Source organism: Peromyscus californicus, unplaced genomic scaffold (assembly GCF_007827085.1).
Source record: "Peromyscus californicus insignis strain IS unplaced genomic scaffold, ASM782708v3 Scaffold_7__1_contigs__length_154581171, whole genome shotgun sequence".
In the NCBI taxonomy this organism is placed as follows: Eukaryota; Metazoa; Chordata; class Mammalia; order Rodentia; family Cricetidae; genus Peromyscus; species Peromyscus californicus.
The window spans coordinates 148825369-148843660 of NW_026294595.1; the positions used below are offsets into that span (position 1 = coordinate 148825369).

General features: G+C 48.6%; 2 protein-coding genes across 2 annotated transcripts in view; both read right to left on the reverse strand.

The window, feature by feature from the left end:
* Positions 1 to 7562: 7562 nt before the first annotated feature.
* On the reverse strand, positions 7563 to 13239 carry Ankrd60 (ankyrin repeat domain 60). Its single transcript, XM_052724719.1, has 2 exons — positions 13079 to 13239; positions 7563 to 7720 (listed from the first exon to the last, which is right to left on the reverse strand). Exons 1-2 carry the CDS (start codon positions 13161 to 13163, stop codon positions 7563 to 7565), a joined length of 243 nt encoding a protein of 80 aa, XP_052580679.1. The 5' UTR covers positions 13164 to 13239.
* Positions 13240 to 14117: 878 nt separating this feature from the next.
* LOC128101377 (serine/threonine-protein phosphatase 4 regulatory subunit 1-like) overlaps positions 14118 to 18292 on the reverse strand; it is an 86669-nt gene continuing 82494 nt past the window's right edge. Inside the window, 2 exon segments of the mRNA XM_052724451.1 lie at positions 14118 to 16358; positions 17018 to 17159. Coding sequence (XP_052580411.1) covers positions 16207 to 16358; positions 17018 to 17159 — 294 coding nt within the window. The 3' untranslated portion in view covers positions 14118 to 16206.

Below are 18292 nucleotides of genomic sequence, written 5' to 3' on the forward strand. Positions count from 1 at the left end.
TTTGGTGAGTTCCAGGCCAGTTAAAGACCTTATCTCAAAAAATAAATACAAAATAAATAAAAGTAAAAGTTTTTTAAAAAATTGAAAGGTGTATGGTACCCAAGGAACCACACATAGAGGCTGAGCTCTGAGTGTGGCCCCAAACACCCACACCTGCATGTGTACACACACACACACACACACACACACACACACAGAGTGGGGGGTAGGAGGGACCACAATTCTAGCCCATGGCATGCAGAAGGCAAGGCAATATTATAGTCAATGGAACACTGTTGCCTATGGGTCTCATGTGGAGACCAGACAGGCTTAGAGGCCTCCATGTAGGCTAACACAGAATAAGGCTCTCTAGCCTACACTGTACGCCTCAGAGAAGCTAGCATGGGGTCAACCTGCTCATCCAGTGCTCAGTATGCCCCCAAGCAGGGCCAAGAGGGACATTTTCTCCACACTCTAGAGACCCTGGGCTAGTAAGCATAAAGGGAGCATCCAGGCGCATGACACAGGGCGCTGGGAGGTCAAGGGACTCAAGGACACAGGAAGAACTCTGCTCTCTGCTGATGACACTTGGGATGGGGATACCAGAGGCTGAAGAGCCAGGCGACTAGACCCCTCCTGCCCTGGAAGCCAACCAGTGAAACGTTTAAAGACAGCAATACAAGCTATAGGTTAGAGAGAGTGAGCCTGCTTGTATTGCTGTCTTTAAACGCTTCACTGGTTGGCTTCCATGACAGGAGCAATGACCTCTGTGGGGTCGATCAGGAGGGGAGTCTGGAGACTCACTCAGGGAGAAGAGAGGAGAGGGAACACTGGTCACTGGACACTGACTTTGAGGACCCTCATAGCCAGGGCAAATAGAAACATGGTGACCAATGCAAATGTCATCTTTGCTGAGTCATCCTGTGGGACTGGCTGCCCAGAACTGTTTCCCAGGCTGCCATGAGGCTCACTGGTGAGCAAGATGAAGAGCTAAGGAAGATTGTTTTGATGTTCCCTCAAATGTCATCAAGGACACACTCTAGCACTTCTCCAGGGCACTGGGGTTCAAAGGCTGGTTGGTCATCAGAGTGTGGTGATCAGAACTGAAGAGAGCCCAGAAAAGACACTGAGTGGGCATTCTTCTTTCTCCTTCCCTCCATGGTCCAATCATCATGTCTAGTGCTTCAGCAAGGCTCCCACCCAAGGTCTCCAACAGCTTGTTGGGTGCTTCTCAACGGTTTCAGCAACCCTGGGGACTGGGTGCAGGAATGGTTCTCCCTCCTCTATAGGAAACCCTTGGCTCAGAGAAGCAAAGACCCACCCAGAAACATGATCCCAGAGGGCTGCACTGTCCCTACTCTGTGCCCTCAATGCCACACAAGTGAGGTCCTTGGTGACTGGAAGACCAGTCCTACGTAAGGGCACAGATGTAGGGGAACCAATGTCCTCTCCATACAGAAAGTGTCCCCAGGATGTGGCAGACATGGTTCCCTCAGCATTCTAGACCTGCTCCAGGACATGGGCAAGCATGTTTTTTTAGCTTCTACAGGAATACTGAAGATGAACCTTCCCTTGATTTCCCTTTGTTAGTTCCTGATTGTGAACAACAAAACACTCTTCAAAATAAGCATGGAAAGAAACAGTTCCAAATGTATTATTCTATTGACCAATGGAAGATCTGTTGGCACAGCTGTTGAAATACTTCATACAGCCTATGATATGGGGTTGTTTCTATGTGATATGCAGGGGCGAGTGTGTGTGTGTGTGTGTGTGTGTGTGTGTGTGTGTGTGTGTGTGTGTGTTCACAGTGCTGAAGAATCCGGGGTCTTGTGCTTGCTAGGCACCTAAGTTGTACCCCAAGACCCAATGCAAGGTATTGAGATTGTCTCTAACGAAGTGTCCTCAGAACCCAGGAAAGTGTCCAAGTGACCCTGGCCCAGACTGAAGAAAATGTCACCACAGAGAACTCGATGCTACTGGATATCTAGCCAAAAGTCTAATTGAATTGGGGGAAATGGAGTTCTTGTCCCCAAAAGTGTGGGTCCTCATGCCAGGCTGTTGGCTCCTCCAATAAGAGAGACTGCTTAGCAAGCTCCTGGCAAACACAATACTTGGAGGGACTCCACTTGTTAAGTTAAAAGGGTACCCATAAGTCACCCCCCCACACACACACCTCATTAGCTAAGTGACCCAACCAATGGATGGGGGTTGTTTAATATCTGCCTATTGACTTTGGAGCATGCCTGCCAAAAATAAGAACTCAGTTTGACATCCTTGATGCTGATACGTGTTTTTCTGACTCTTATTTGTCAAACAGATGGCCAAGCCCGGGCACAGGCACGTCAGCTGGTGTAAGACCATTGTCAACAAAGGTTTTACTTGCTGTGACACCAGGAAACACAGGCCATTAATTTTAAAGTTAGGTCTAGTTGTTGGGACGTTGCAAAGAAGGTCAGCCAAGGTGCAACGCCGCTCTCACCTGCTCCCACTCCAAGCAACTTGGTGAGTGGCCAAGAGACCTTTGACATATACGTGGATTCCAGAACTTATGTTGTAGTTCAGGGCTTCAGGGGAACATATGGCCCACCAGGAGTAACAAAGTGGACATTATGTTTCACTACAAGGCCTGTGGCTGTCCCTAGACTGCAGCTATAGAACTGGGGATCATCCTAATGAGATTCAGGTTCTTTCTAGCACTTTCCCAGTGGACCAAACAGTTGAGCAGCAAGCAACTGTCCCTCAGCATGCTTTCATACCTTCCTACTTATTCAGAATTTCAAATCACTATTTTAAAACCTGGAGCTAAACTATCATGAAAGTCAGGTTTTAGCTCTGGAACACTCTAGAACAAAATAGCAACTTCTGCCTTGCCTTTCTGTTGGAGCTGGGTCCCCATGCCCTTTCTCGGGCATTGGGCCTCATCTTTGACTTCTTTGCTTGTAGTCTGCACTTGGTTTACTCATCCCCACTGCAGGGTCTAAGGTATAGACTAAGGCAGAGTATTGCCTGGAGCCAAGAGCAGGCACTCTGAGCTAGTCAGCTCCCAGGGAAAGGTGGTGCTTGGGAAAGTGAAAAGGAGCATGAAAGCTGATGGGGGCCACTGGATTGGGACCACAGGAAGAGGCTGCCAGCCTCACTCTCTCCTTTTTGCCTCCTATGTTGTTTCCTCTATCCCTAAGGCCACGTGTGTCCTTGCCACAAGGATAAGAAAGCAGCCTCTTGGTGGACTATGTTTGGAGGTTTGCAGGCCCCTGCTTCCAGTTTCTCTTCTGCCCCATACTCAATCAGTAGACCCCTCAGAGCTGGCTCAGCCAAAAACGTGTCATTCCTGGCCACGGAAATGGTTAGCTGCATAGGTCTGAGAAACAAATTCACAACCTACGCTGCACATGACCTCCTGACGTAGGCCGGTGCTCTCTCTGCGCGATAACAGGGGTGCTATTATCATTCCTGCTATTACTCCTATTATGCTGGTGCATTAGATGGCCTCAAAAGGGAGAGATAATTGACTACCATCACCCCAACCAGTGTGATTGGGTACCACGTACAAAGAGCTTAAAATTAAAGGCTGGCATTGTGGGCCTGGTGAGGACAGAATGGTTTACAAAAGAGACGCGCTCGCCTGCTCCATGACACCCTCCCAGAGACACTGTAAGAGGACAACCAATTTGGCATCTGATTTAGATCTGGCTCTTCTTTTGTTACCTAATGAGTGCCATGGGGGCCACTGTGGGAGCTGCGAGGTTGCCCCAGAGCAAGATGATGGGCAAACGTGCTCAGGGGAGCTACATGGGGCTTTTTGACACATTCCCAGAGCTGGATTTCTCTGGAGCCCCCCTCACTACCAAGTCATTGGGGTCCTTGCTCCCAGATTTGACCATCCAGTAGAGGAGGAACATCTTGCGCTCGAAATGTTCGCGCTTCAGGCGCCTTGCGATGGTGATGGGTGTTTCCCCTTTCGAGTCTCTCTCATGGATGTAGGCACCATGTTCCAGTAAGGGCCTGATGCAGTCCATCCTGCCCATGGCTGCAATCACATGCAGGGGCGTCCTGCCCAGGGGTGATTTGCCCAGGCAGTTGGCTCCTGTGAGATAAAAATACCTGTTGGAGTAGACTGCTCTCCAGGCAGAAGCCCCACCATCTGACCCTGAGGTACAAGAAGAAGAGCGCCAGGGCTATGGCAGGAACCAAGGGAGAGTTGACATGGTGACCTCCCTTAGCTCATCACCCCTCCCATCCAGCCTGGTCCCATGGGGCACCTATTCCAATCTCCTGTCCCAAGCCTATCACTGAGTCTTGCTGCCTGTGGTGCACTCTTTGAGGTCTTTATCTGCCTATCTCACTACACTCCAAGGCTATCTTCACCCCTCCTTTGTGCTTCCTACTGATTCCCTTTGCTTCCAAAGTTCCAGCTCCATGTATCTCCTGTCTTTACTCTGAAATACATCATTCTGCACCCTGCCCCAGGGCCTTTGCACATACCATTCCTGTTATAGACTACACTTTTGCTTTTTTTTTTCCTTCATAAGGTTTCGGTAACTTTCTTAGTTCTTCCTCCTTACAACCTCTACCCCACCCTATACAAGTTCAATAGGCACTGTGTTTAATGCATCCCATGTGTGACTGGCTGTGGAATTAATCATTTGTAATCATTGGCTGGCTTTCCCACTTAAGATCCATGAGGACAGAAACACACATTGTTTGAGCACTGCTGTTTTTATCCTCAACACAGCTAGAGAGGTACTGGGGAGGTGGCAGGGGATGGCAGCCTAAGCATGGATTCTCTGGGTCTAGATTCTCATAGCCTCCTGCAGACAGATGGATCATGGATCTGGATTCTCACTGCCTTCTGCAGACAGATGGGCTAATGACAGGGGTCCAGCATGAACTTGCAGAGTTGAATCAAATTTTGGGTAACAAAAATCATGACACAGAAAACAAGGCAATTCAATTCAACCCAGCTGGCATTGCGGCTGCCTCCACAGTCTGATTGAGCTATGGCTGGCTGGCGAGGCGAAGCTTAAGTAGGCTTCCAGAATGCAGGCACGACCCTGCACCTCCCCCTGTGGTGGCTGCAGAGGATGGAAAACTTTGCAAAGCCGGCCGTCATTTTTTAACGGGTGCCTTCAAATACATCACAGCTCCATCAGAGCGAAGATGACTTTTTATGAGCTTAAAGGACTGCTGGGCTGTGAAAGCCCATCTTTCATTGTATAAGAGAAGTGCAGAAAGGCAGTGTGGGATGGCAGAGAACATGGTGTTATCACCCAGCCATCCCCGAGCTCTGTATCAGAGATGTGACATGCCAGCATTCTGCCCTGGAAATTTGGGGTTATCTCCCACCCTGCCTGGTATAAGGGGGGAATAGAGCCAGGACTGAGCAAGACTGCAGATGGAAAGAAAGGGTCCTCCATGGGTGCAGCAGATTAAAAAACCAGAGGCTTTTGCTATTCCTTCCTTTTCCCAAGGAAGTCATGGCTTTGGGCTGTCTGAACCTGTGGTACTGTTTTAGTCGTTTGTCTCTCAATCAGGGATACCATTCTCCCAACCAGGGGGAACAAAAGATCCCGTGACATCTGTCCAGACACAGTGCTTACTACAACTTTGGAGAGAGAGAGAGAGAGAGAGAGAGAGAGAGAGAGAGAGAGAGAGAGAGAGAGAGTCAGTCAGTCCCTTAAGTGGAGACATGATGAAAAGGAGGGGGGCAGTGAGCATCTTTCTGAAGATCTACTCGAGAGGACCTCCAGCCAGCCTGCTGGCCAGTCCTTGTGATACCCAGAATGAAGTCCTTTGGGACCGTTGCAGAATCTACTTCAGGTGGGACAAGGATGAAGATAGACCATGGGCTGCTTGGAAAAGACAAGCTAGGAAGTCCTGGACACCCACTATGTCTGTCTCACTGTCCTATAATTTTGGTCCTACCACAATAGAATGTTCTAGAGACCTGGCCCAAAGATGTGCAAGCCTCTGGTGGGCATGTCCTGAGGAGTGTGTGACCAACGAGCCCAGTGGGAGACATGTTTGGTGGGTGAGAAGACTGGGGTTCAGGAAGCCACTGCTGAAGAAACAGTAAGACAGGTAGATGACTCTGTCCTCCCAACCAGACAAGGCCATGCTTTCTGTAGAATTACCAAGTTCTAGAAGATACCGCACAGCATCCGCATGACCTCTGTGAGCAGAGATGTACAAGGCCACAAACGCCCTCTGGGCGGTCCACTGCCTCCATTGCTCACCCTTAAAGTGCTGTGAGTTGGCCGTTCGGTAGAAGGTATCCTCGCTGATGCCAAGGCATGACAGCTAGGTGAAAGAAAGAGGTTAAGGTTGTCTCTAGAGTGTGACCCACACCCTAGCACCTGTGAGGTTGACTTGATCCAAACTAAGGTGCACAGTGGAAGCAGAGGGGTGCTGACAGGAAGTGTAGCCACACCCCCACCCCGTCAGGCAGGGGACACAGGAAGGCCTTCCTGTCAATGTTTTAAAGGGAGAAAATAACTTTGCTAGTGTCCAGAGGAAGATGTCTGTGGACCTTTGGAAAAACAACACAACATGGTACCCCAGAAGAAGAGGGAGGTCCTTTTGGAGTCATGATGGATTCTGCATTTCCAATCTATTTTTGTTCCCATTGTCTCTGTCAACTTCTGGAACTTTCTGAACTCTGCTGGCAGGTAGATAGCCCACCATAGAACCATTTGGGAAGACACAAGTCTTCAGGGATGGGAGGAGGGCCAGGGATGCCACAGGGAGGGCTGTGCTTCAGATGTCCGGGGTCGGGTGGTATGAGCAGCAGCAGTGAAGGCAGCTGCACAGGGAATAGAGGGCAACAGTCTCCTCCTCAGGCAGGAGGAGGTAAGCCCAGGCACTGACTAAATTGCCAGCAAAGAGGGGAAACTGAGAAAGTAGAACTTGGGGATGTAGAAAAGTAGCTAGAAGACATGTTACAGCTGGGGCTAGATAGACCTTGTTCCTGTTCCTTAGCTGGTCTCTGTAATACAGAGCTCACCGCTACCCTTGCTTCCCCGATGCATCCCAGCACCTCTCCCTCCACTCAACCCTCCCTTGAACCCTGTCCCACCAGGAAACTGCCTCTTCCTCCACGGGATCTCGGAGCTCTGCCCTCAAAGTCTTCTGAAGAAGGAGCAGACACTTGCCCCGGTGCCACCCATTCACTTTCACGGATGGGTAAGCATTTCTGTCTTCTTCTTCCTTCCCATCCTCCCCCAGAGCTAGTGGGTGGCCCAGCAGGGGGTCTGGTGCACAGGCTGCTGTCCCCCCAAATCAGACATGACCTCCTGGGTGTTTCTGCCCAGCTGCAAATGGCAAACAAGTCCCTGAGCACAGAGCTGTACAGCCCCACTCTTAGGATTAAATTTGATTTTCTACCTGACCAACACATAGATAGAAAATGTATCACCTGGGCTCCACTGGGGTGGAGTAAGCAGGTTTATAAACTGTCAATAAGTAAACCTGGGGGACTCACGAGGCCAGAGTGTCTGGAAACACTCCATCCAGGAGTCTCATCTTTCTTCCCTACTCTGAGGCCTTTATTCAAATGCTCATGCTAAAGACTGGGGGTCCCTCAATCCCTAATATTGAAAGAAGCATGAAACCACCTTACTGGGGTCCCCTTCCACGGCTGCCAAAACCAGTTCCGTCCAACCATCATAATGCCAGATACATAATGAAATAACTGCTCCAGGGATAACATCGTAGAACTTCAGGGTAGCATCATCCATCAAAATTCCTATGGGGAACAATTTTTCCTTTTAACAAAATTAGGACTTAAAGAGAAATCACTGTATCAGTTGAGACAGTGTCTGACCTTGAATCACACAAAGATACTTTTAAAATCTTGAGCAAAGGGGGAAGAAAATCTCCCACTTGATGGTTGCACAGGAGCCCGTTTGCTGCTGCTAATGCTTTTTAGAAAATTAATTTGGCTCAGCTCAGATCGAAGCTGGACCCAAAAAGAAAAAAAAAACATACACAATGGCAATGATTTATAAAATTTTGTAATTACAGCTTGTCCTGTTGGGGAAAAATACATGAGTCAGTGAAACCATTTTATGAGGCAAACTCCACAAATAGAACTACTTAAATTTGAGCTATACATCACAGGCCCGACAGTGACAGTGTACTTAGCAAGTTATATACCTTCAACTGAATACCGACTCCAGGGAATGTCGCCATTAGCTGGCTAAAGAGATGACAGTGACATGCAAGATCTTGCAAATGACAGTGACATGCAAGATCTTGCAAATGACAGACAGCCCACGTCAGGGTTTTTCCACGTAGGTGCTTAACTGACATTCTCAACTAGGTAACTAACCCTCTCTACCCCAGGCACCACAGCCTCTACGGCCTCCACAATGGCACATTAGCTGCACCTACAGCAAGCTCTTACAGTCAAGGATATCCCCCAGACATTGCCCCTGGTGGGGACACGTTGTCCCCATAAAGCCTATGGTAACATTAGAAGCAAATATCAATGCTCACTGTATTTGGACCTGAGCGTCAGAGCTCTTGCCTGACTGAGCTTGGCATCTTGAATAAGATGAGTATGTGATCAACAGTGGGTCTAGTCCCGTATTCATACACCAGCCAGGCTTGGTGGCACACACCGGTCATCCCAGAATTTGGGAGTTGGAGACAGGAGAATCAGCAGTTCAAGACTATCCTGAGATATATGAGATCCTGTCTACATATATAAATAATAACAAATTAGCCCAGGATTTGGAAAAGATAGTCGAAGGGACATTATGTAGGAAGTGGTTTTTGAAAGGTGGTATTTGGTTGCTCTTTGAAAACGCACACATGTTTCTTTCTTGGTCCACCTACCATCTTCGGAACTACAGAAGACTGGGTCTGTTCATAAGCAATAATGATCTGCCCAAGCTACCCCAGCAGCTTTCCAGGTGAGCAGAATCCATGCATGTTCTGATTTCTTGGTAATTATGTTGGGTCTCTGTGCCTGACCTGAGGGGAAGCCTTAGGATGACCCTCCAGCCTCTATGGCTCTTCCTCTACAGGGGACAAACTGAGGCTAGGCCCATCTAGAACGCGGCAGAGCGGACTCGAGTCAAGCTTGTGGGCACCGTCTGGTGACCAGACTCTCAGGAGAATGGAGACAGAGAATGCTGCTTAGCAAATCTGTAAATTGGGTCTCATTTGTGGATTGAATGTGGTAGCCAGCCCGTCACTAGCGTGAGACAACCTGACTTTTTAACCACTTTGTAAATGTCTAGGAGAGATGAGTTTCCTCACTCACAGCGGTTCCTATGCAATCCCTAGCATATCCCCTTTGCAGATGGGCAGCCACTACCTTGGGCTCAGAGAAATGCTACTAATTATCAAGAGATAAATAAATGATTGGCAGGGGCAGCACTTGCCCATGAATTTGCTCGACTCGTTGAGACACGGCCATCGAGATACTTTGCCACCATGATCTCACTTGCTCTTCCCCTCTGCAACCTTGGAGGTGGGCAGATGTGTCAGCCAGTTATTTACAGGCAGGGATCCAAATTTCTCTTAGCGACAGATCAGCACCATCTCTACCGGGCCAGCCACAGTCAGAACAGAACAGCCCAACACAGCACAAGGGTCAGGCCTCCAACCGTTGCTAAGTGACTGCTGAGTCTTAGCACTGTGACATCAGAGTGAAGTCATCCCACTTTGCATTCCCGCTTGAGCTTGCTTGAATTTATTGCTCATTGGTGAAAACAAATGAGTCAAGGTGGTCCAGAGTTGGGAGGATACATAATTTTCCAGTTCCCTGTTGGGGGCCATTTACTTAGTCCCCCTACAATGCCTCAACTCATTCATAACTTGTTAGCTACAGACTGAAGCTCAAAACACAGCTTCGTACTACATAAAGCTTCAAGAATATCAGAAAGTCTCTGTCAACTACTGTAAGAAAATACATGTGCCATGGAAAACACTTAACCTATTTTTTAAAGTAGCAAGGGAAAGTGTTTTGGCCTTGCCTACACACTGGTGGTTTGCAGAGTCATTCCTGTCCACCGGGGAACAGCACAGAGAATTCTAGAGCTAATGGGGCTCTGCTTTCCAGATTAGGAAACTGAGCCCAGGAAGGGCAGCGTGAGAACACTGAGCGTGGGGACAGGCTGCTTTCAGAGCTGTCTCCATCCTCCCCAGGCCCTGCAGTACTCTGCAGCGTCTCCGGGATACTGGCTGCTCACATTCCCCCCGGCAACCCCAGAGATTTTTTTTTTTTCTTTTTTTAAATCTTCATTTTCTTGAAGTGTTTTGCGTTGATTTCCATCAGGTGGGGAGATGATGGAGCCCAAGGGGCTTTGATCCTGTTCTCATATCCTAAACATTGTAGGGACTGGGGACAGGGGCAGCCACGTCCTCAGATGAGGGAAGGATATAGATGGATGGATAGGCTGTTGAGCCTCTGACCTCCACTGGGTGCCTCCCCATGGAACTTGTCTAGATTAGGGTCCATGGGGGTCCTGATTTAAGATAGAGGCTCACGGGGGGTCCTGATTTAAGATAGGGGTTCATGGGGGTCCTGATTCAAGAGAGCTGCAGGTGTTGGGTTCTAATCCTGCTAGGCTCCCTTTGAGCCCCCAATGTGGGAAAGGACATAGCTTGGACCTTGGGGTTTGGATATAAACTAGGTCAGTGTCAGGATTGGGGGTCTCATCAGGGGCAAGGTTTGCTTTGAGTTCTGGGGTCCTGATGAGAGCAGGATTTACTCTGGTTTTGGGGTTCCCATGACAGCAAGGTTTGCTGGCTGGTTAGGGGTCCTGTTTTAAGAGGAATCTGTGGCAGGATTTGGGGGTCCTTGCATGGACTGGTTGGCAGCTCTGGCTGGTAGCAACTGAGAGGAATCAAACAGCTCTCCCCTGAGATTTAGGGTCCTGCTAGTGACCGAGTTTTGCTCTAAATTTGGGGTTCTGATATGAGTAGGTTTGGGGTCCTCATGAGTCAGGGTTGCTTTGAACCTTTGTTTCCTCACCGGAACACAGCGGGCATCAGCTTTGAAATGCTCATAAACACATGTTGTTGGGGGGGGGGGGTAAATCAAAGAGAGGCAGTCTTGGCTTCACTTTTGGAGGGGTCCTATTGAAGGCATGATTCATTTAATCCTTGGAACCCTTATGAAACACTTGGCTTGAAGTGGGGTCCTGCTGTGGTCATGGGGGAGCTTGAGGGCTGCCTTTCAGAGGTGGACAGAGCTGGCTTTGGATTTGGGGGTCCAGATGTGGGCAAGGTCCATTTTAGGATCTAGCATCCTTATGTAGACTGGGGTTTGGCTGTACAGATGGATGGTAGGAGCTCGGGGGAGGGGTGTCTCAGAATTGGGTACAATAGGCTCGGTGTTGATACTTGTGATGTGGGCAGAGTCTGCTCTGGGATTTAGGGTGCTGGAGTGGCCAGGGGGCAACTAGAGGATTTGAGGTTCAAACATAGCTGTGTGTGGATAGACTTTAGGACCCTGAGGTGGGCAGGGTTTGTCTCAGCCTTCGGTATCCTTGTGTGGACACAGCCATGGAGGATTCCAGGTCCTGATGGTCATATGGTTAGCCTGGGGTCTTGGGGGCTCATATTTGGCCAGGCTTGTTTTGATTTGGGAATCCTAAGGTAGGTAGGGTTGGTTTGAGTTTCAGTATCCTCATGTAAATGCAGCTGCTGAAGGATTTGGGGTTCTGAAGTAGTAATAGGTAGTATGGAGATCTGGGTAGGTATATTCTGGATTTGGGGGTACCAGAGTGGGAAGGAAGCATTTGGTTTAATTTTGACATCCTCGTATGAATAAGTTGTTGGAGTACTTGAGGTTCTAAGAGAGTGATGGCTAGCCTAGATATTTGAGGCTCAAATTTGGGGTTCAGATTTGTTCTGGGTTCGGGGTCCCAGGACAGGCAAGATTTGTTTTGAGTTTTAGTATTTCTGTATAAACACAGTAAGAATTTGGGAGGCTATAGTAGTCGTTAGCCTGGGGGAGTTGGGGGGTTCAGCTTGGGTAGTTATGTTCTGGGCTTGGGGTTAGAGAATGGGCAGATTTTATTTTTAATTTTAGCACCCTCGAATGAATATATAGTTGGTATCAACTGGGGGGGTTGTTTGTGTTAGTGGTTAATGTGTGTGTGGGGGGGATCTGAACATTCAGCTTTGTTCTGGGTTTAGCATCCCTATGTAGACACAGCAGATGGAAGCCTGGCGGCATCTAACAGAGTCACAGTTAGATTGAAGATTTGGCCATGTTTGCTCTGGATTTGGGGGTCTCTGAAGTGGGTAAGATTTAATGTTTAGTTTCCTTTAATGGCCATTGAGGGTGGAGGACTTGGGTTTCTGAGGCTGTGATAATCAACATGGACACCTGAATTCAGTCTTGGCCAACTTAGCTCTGGGCATTGAGGGTTCTGGGACTGGCTGGCTTCTTTTGAGCTTGTGCAGTCCTGTGGGCAGAGTTGATGGGGTTTTAGGGTTTTGATGTAGTTATTGCTGGCTTGGAGATTTGGGGTTCAAACTTGGGCAGATGTGCTCTGAGTTTGGGGTTCTAAGTCCAGCAAGGTTTGTTTCAGCTTCTGGAATGCTTGCAGAGACAGGCTGGCTACAGAACTTGGGGTTCAACTTAGGGTTGGTTTTGAACTCAGGTTCTCACCGGGGAAAGGCCTGTCCTTGATATGGGGGGAGGGGGTCTATTGAGGACTAGTTTTGTTTCAAGTGCACAGTTCTAGGTGGACACGGTTGTTTTAGGGGTTTGGTCCCTTATGAAAACAGAGGCTCTGGGCTGCCAGGAGGGTCTTACTGTGGTTTGAGATTTGAGGTTCTGAGTAGCCCGGCCTTGCTCAAGGTTGGCAGACTGCAGCCAACTGACAGAGTGTTTACAAATCAGGTCCACCTTTATATTTGGGGTCTAATGAGATACCCGTGTGCTTGGGAGTTGGGAGCCCTTGAGTGGCCTGCGCTCCAAGGGACCCTTCTGGATTGGGTTCAAGATGGTTGGAGTTGACTTGGTCACCTTGGGTCCTCTGGTAGTTAGGTGTGTCTTGGGGACCCAGGGCAGGAGTGGGCCGGGGCCCTTGCGTGGAAGGAGCTCGTGGGGGGCGGGAAGGGGTCAGGCAGGGGCCACCTTGGTCCAGGAAATGCAGCCGCTGTAGGTTGAAGGGGATGCCGACCACCAGGTCCAGCTCCTCTTTGAGCTCCCGCACTGTCATGTCGTTGCGGCAGTTGGCCACGCGGAACAGCTCCCCAGTCTCCTCCAGTTTCACCCGCAGGAAGAAGACGTCAGGAGCCAAGTCTGGCGACGGGATGGAAATGCGCGGGTCTCCTGACTGCCCCTTAGGCCGAGCGCGGGCACGGCTGGCAGGCTGAGCAGTGCGCGCGCCCGCCTTGGGGTCCTGCGTCGGGGCCCCCCCCTGCGGCCTTCGCGGCTGCGCGCCCGCCCCCGCCACGTCCGCCGACCTCCGCATGGCCCGCAGCCCGCGTCATCTCGCACGTCATCACCGCCCCCGCCTGGGCCCCCGGGACTGGAGAGGGGCGCCCGCACTTCCGGAGACAGCTCCCTTCCCCTCCCTCCGTGGTCCTCACCAGCCTCCTAGCGCTGTGGGGAATCAACCTGTTTGTTCAAAGCAGTATGCTTGATCAGGGAGAACCACCCGGAACCGCTAGGCCCACCGTTTCTAAGGTGGTCTCTTGGCTTGCCCCCCACCCCCACCCCCGTGCGCTTCCAGAACACAGCAACCCAAGCAGACCTGGGTCACAATGAAAGTGGCACAGGCCTGCGTGGAAATGGCATAAAAACCATGCCCCCTGACACTACAGCATCCCTGAGGGAGAAAAGTATGGAACACATTTGTTGGAACAGGCTAGGCTAGAACCTTTTCAGGAGAGCTCACACCGGGGGTGGGGATGGGGGCCTCAAATGCCAGACCCCAAGCAAGGTCTTCAGGGGTGGAAGGAAGCACCAGGGAAGGGGCAGGGAGCCTGAACACCCTTCGACAACTCCGTTGTTACCAAAAATAAAGCTTGAAATATACGCTCTGTATAGCAGTTAGTTACAGAAACTGGGCCGAGGCATGGTGGCCCTGGCCATCCACGCACCCAGGGGCAGAGGCAGGTGTTCAAGGTGACATCCCTAACTGTACAGTGAGCCAGTGACACAAAGGGAGGCGGGTTTAATTCTTTTATATCAAAGAGGAACTCATTCTAAACAAGAGATAACTGTAACTTGTACAGTGCACAGGCTGGACCTTTTACCAGTCTTACAATCTGTTTTCTGCAGTGCTGGGTATTGACCCCAAGGCTCCACTCAGGCAAGGGAAGCTCTCTACCTATCACTGAGACACAGTCTACAGAGGAAGCTGGCTTTGTCATCAGAAGTAAGTGTTCACTGGATCTCAGTGCCCAGATTCTACCTCAGAACACCGACCGAATCTTTGTTCTTTATTTTTGCTTTTTCGAGACACTGTTTCTGTGTAGCCCTGGCAGTCCTGGAACTCGCTCTGTAGACCAGGCTGAGCTCAAACTCAGAGATCCACCTTCATTCGCTTCCGGAGTGCTGGGATTAAAGGTGTGTGCCACCCCCAGGCCTGGGTTTTTGTTTGTTTTCCTTTATAGAAAATTATGCTCTGTAGAGAATCCAAGATTCTAGCTGAATAATTTTGCTTATTTTTAGAACAATGGATTTTAAATACAATCTCCACTTCATAGGGAATAAAAACTTGTTACAGAAGCCCTGAAGAACGTTATACTTACTGTAGGCACATAGTAAACACAAGGTAGACTGTTTTTGTTTCTTTTTTTAATCTTTTGCCTCTAATTTGAAGAAATTAACTCTGTGCTAAAGCAGCCCAAACGTGGCCTGTGCTTGCTCCTGGAGTTCTTTACACGTTTCCCATTCTCTTTGGCACAGACAGTGCAGACCCTTCCTTTCTTTTTAAATAACAAGATCAATAGTATTTGGGTCCCTTCAGGGGTATCCTGTATACCAGGAAATTCAACATATGACTTCACACTTGCTCCAGCCCCATGGGCTGCTCCCCACCTTTGTTAAGATAAGAACCACAAAGCTGGGATAGACACAGACACAGAACCATAACCTAATATCTACAGAATACAAAATTAGTAATGAATGGAAACCTACTTAAACTATATAGCATCTTTCCATTCATCTGAGATTCCAAAGTAGGAAATCTAAGCTCTATGTACTTAAGCCAATGTAAAGAGTATATAACTTAACTCCCCAAACCAATGGTGCCTGTAGAAAGTTCTGGTCAAAATTATGACTTTTCTTTTCTTTCTTTCTTTCTTTCTTTCTTTCTTTCTTTCTTTCTCTTTCTTTTGTTTTTTGAGTCTGAAGTGTAAGTCAACATCCATGCATCTCAGCAACTTGACTTGAGTCCTTTTTAAAAACAACCTGTGACTGACTCTCTGCTCTCAAAGACCAACACACATTTTCACAGTCTCTTGAAGAGGGAAAGGGTAAAGGCTGAAGGAAAGACTCTGAGTACAGCAGTTTATAACAAAAGTACAACGCCTGAGAGGAGCCCCACAGTAGAGGCAGAACCATTCTTTACTAGGACACAGTTCAAAGGTCATCCAAACAGCTGCCCGTGCAGCAGCTCCAGAACAGGACATGACTTCACTTGACATGTTTGTTCACTGGGGAGGCTAGTGTTACAGTCATATATTTTCTTCCTGTCAAGTTATTTACATATGTACAGTAAGTATTTCAGTTGGAGATAAAATACAGTGCCATAAACTCCATTTTCTCAGAAAGGATTAGGGCAGCAAGCCCAGAGAAGACGTACAAGCATCTACTAAATGGCTTTATTGGCGAGGGGAGCTGTATTATGTTTCGTTTCCTTGGACAGGGTTTTGTTATGTAGCTCAGACAGACTTGGAATTCTCTAGATTGACCTTGAACTCTTGATCTCCCTGCCCCAGCCTCCCAGGTGCTGGGGTTACAGATGTGAACAATTATACCAGGCTCTCAGGAGATTTTAAGTAACACAGTCTCTCCTAAAAAACCAACTGCTGGCCACAGCTGATGGTGAGGAAGAGCCAGAAAGTTATCGGTGCCTGGATCTACAACCTTTCTAAACTGCCAAGGATCAGGTCTACAGGGGTGAGAAGCATAGGGCTGCCCCGTCACCTGAAATAAGCCTCTTCCAGAAGCTATGATACAACTGGATACAACATGTTACAGGCATGTGTGCACTGAAGCCATCTCTGTGTACCCGTCACAGGATGCGAGTTCTAGTTTTCCAGTATAGTATTGTCTATAGCATTCTGCATCTTTGGTTCGAAGGAAGCAAAAAATGAAACATCTTGGTCCGGATCAGACTGCAAAGCCAGGAGGGTCTCTTCAACAATTTCAAGATGATGGTTCCCGGCATTTCTAAAATATGCTAAGGAGAGAAAAGTTGGAGTTATATGTGCCATGAACTGTGTTCTAGAACATATTCTAGTTTTGTTGTCTTTTAAGCCACATGTCATGACACTGGATAAATTTTCCATGAATAGCCACATACCTAAGTATTTTCAAGTGATAAAATGCCTTATTCCAAAAGATTTCTGAGATTTGAATGGTAGACTGCCAGTAGTGACACCTGCTTTAAAAGTTAAGAGTAATCAAACCTTTAAATGCATCGTGTTCTGCAGCACATGAGAACTGGCATGTGTGGGCAGCAGGGCAGGGAGAAGGCTAGAAAGGAACGGACAAACAGGCCCACACTGTGGTGGAGAAGTAAACCAGCATAGACACAGCTTGCATTCACTATCACTCAAGCTTAAATAGCCCAGTGGTGTCACACTGCAGTAGAATTGAGACAGACTTTGGCTGCATTTCATATTATAACTGGAACTGATAAATGTGTTCCCCCGGTCTAGAAAGCTGTGTGATAGTTTGTATCTGGTGTATCCTTGTTAAACAAATGGAATTGTGTTCATCTCTTTAGCTATCTTGTGTTTCCAGTGTGTTGCTATTCAGCCTGTTATAACTCCTTAGGGACCTGGCTGCCACCTGCCACAGGTAGGGTTAACTGAGAAGCCAGCAAGGCCTACACACCCTTCTCCATCAGTGTCTGCCGCAGGGCCTTGGCCAGCAGAACCCTCACATTTGGCACAGGATCAGACGCCAGGCTCAGGAGGCTGGGAAGGAGGTGATCCACTAACTGGTCCACAGGGACAGACTCTTCACTCACCACAGCCTGTAGAATGAGAGCCACAGCCCAGCAGTGACTTCCTCAAGATTTCAAAGCACACATACTTCTGTAAGTCTAAAGACATCACTTTAGAATCTGGAGGTTTGAGAGGCACGTACATGTGAACTTTTACATTTCAGGAACTGAGTTCAGTTATACCCAGTGGCTAATGTTTATAACTCACTTCCAAGGAATGCCTGACAAGGAGGGCGGAATCTAGAGGAAACAAGGGTTTTGGAGCCAGGCAGCTGTAGGTCCAAAACTTAACCTGTGGCCTCAGCTAAACTGTTTAGCTTTTCTGAATCTGGGTTTCCTCAACTGAACCTTTGTTCCAATCACCTTGCACAGTGTCACCACACTGCACATACCTGGCCAGGAACCCCACCTCTCAGATAGGGACTGGCTGCCACGCAAACCCAGATGATGGCCCAGGCTTAGGCTTCTATGAGAGCTAGTCATGTCTACTTGAGCACAGCGGCAGATGTGTGCATCCCTCTTCCACTTACAGAGTGTGGGCAGCACATCCCTCCCTTTCTTCTCACAACTGGCCCTGGAGAGCAAAACTAGCCTTGTTTTACGGTGTGAAAATTCTGTTCCAATGTGGTGGTGCCACTGATAGTCTTAGGACCAGCAAGTGAGTAGGAACTTCAGCCAGGTGTATGGGTTCTGGGTCCTATGGGTATTCATGGTAGATTCCACGGCAACAACGTCAAAGGGCCATCAAGCAGCTCTGGCTGCCAAGCTTGCTCTAGGAAGCTGGACTGCATCAGGCTAGAGAGCCCGGACAGCACAGGAGGGGTACACTTTACTGTTCAGAGAGACTTGCTGGCCGAGGCAGGGAGCTCAGAGACAGGCTCTAGGCCAGTCAGGTCTATTCCAGATCTGCCTTGTCGCCCTAGTACCTTCTTCCCAGAGCTGTGTTCAGATCAAAATTAACAAGTCTCTGAGATATGCTATCTCCTGAGCCTCCTTATCTTGCTTTGGGCTTTTCTGGATTTTCTTTCTTTCTTTCCTTTTTTTTTGGTTTGTTTTGTTTTTCTGGATTTTCTACATCTTTAATAATAAGATTTTTTTTCTTAAAAAAGATATTGTTGCCGGGCGGTGGTGGCGCACGCCTTTAATCCCAGCACTCGGGAGGC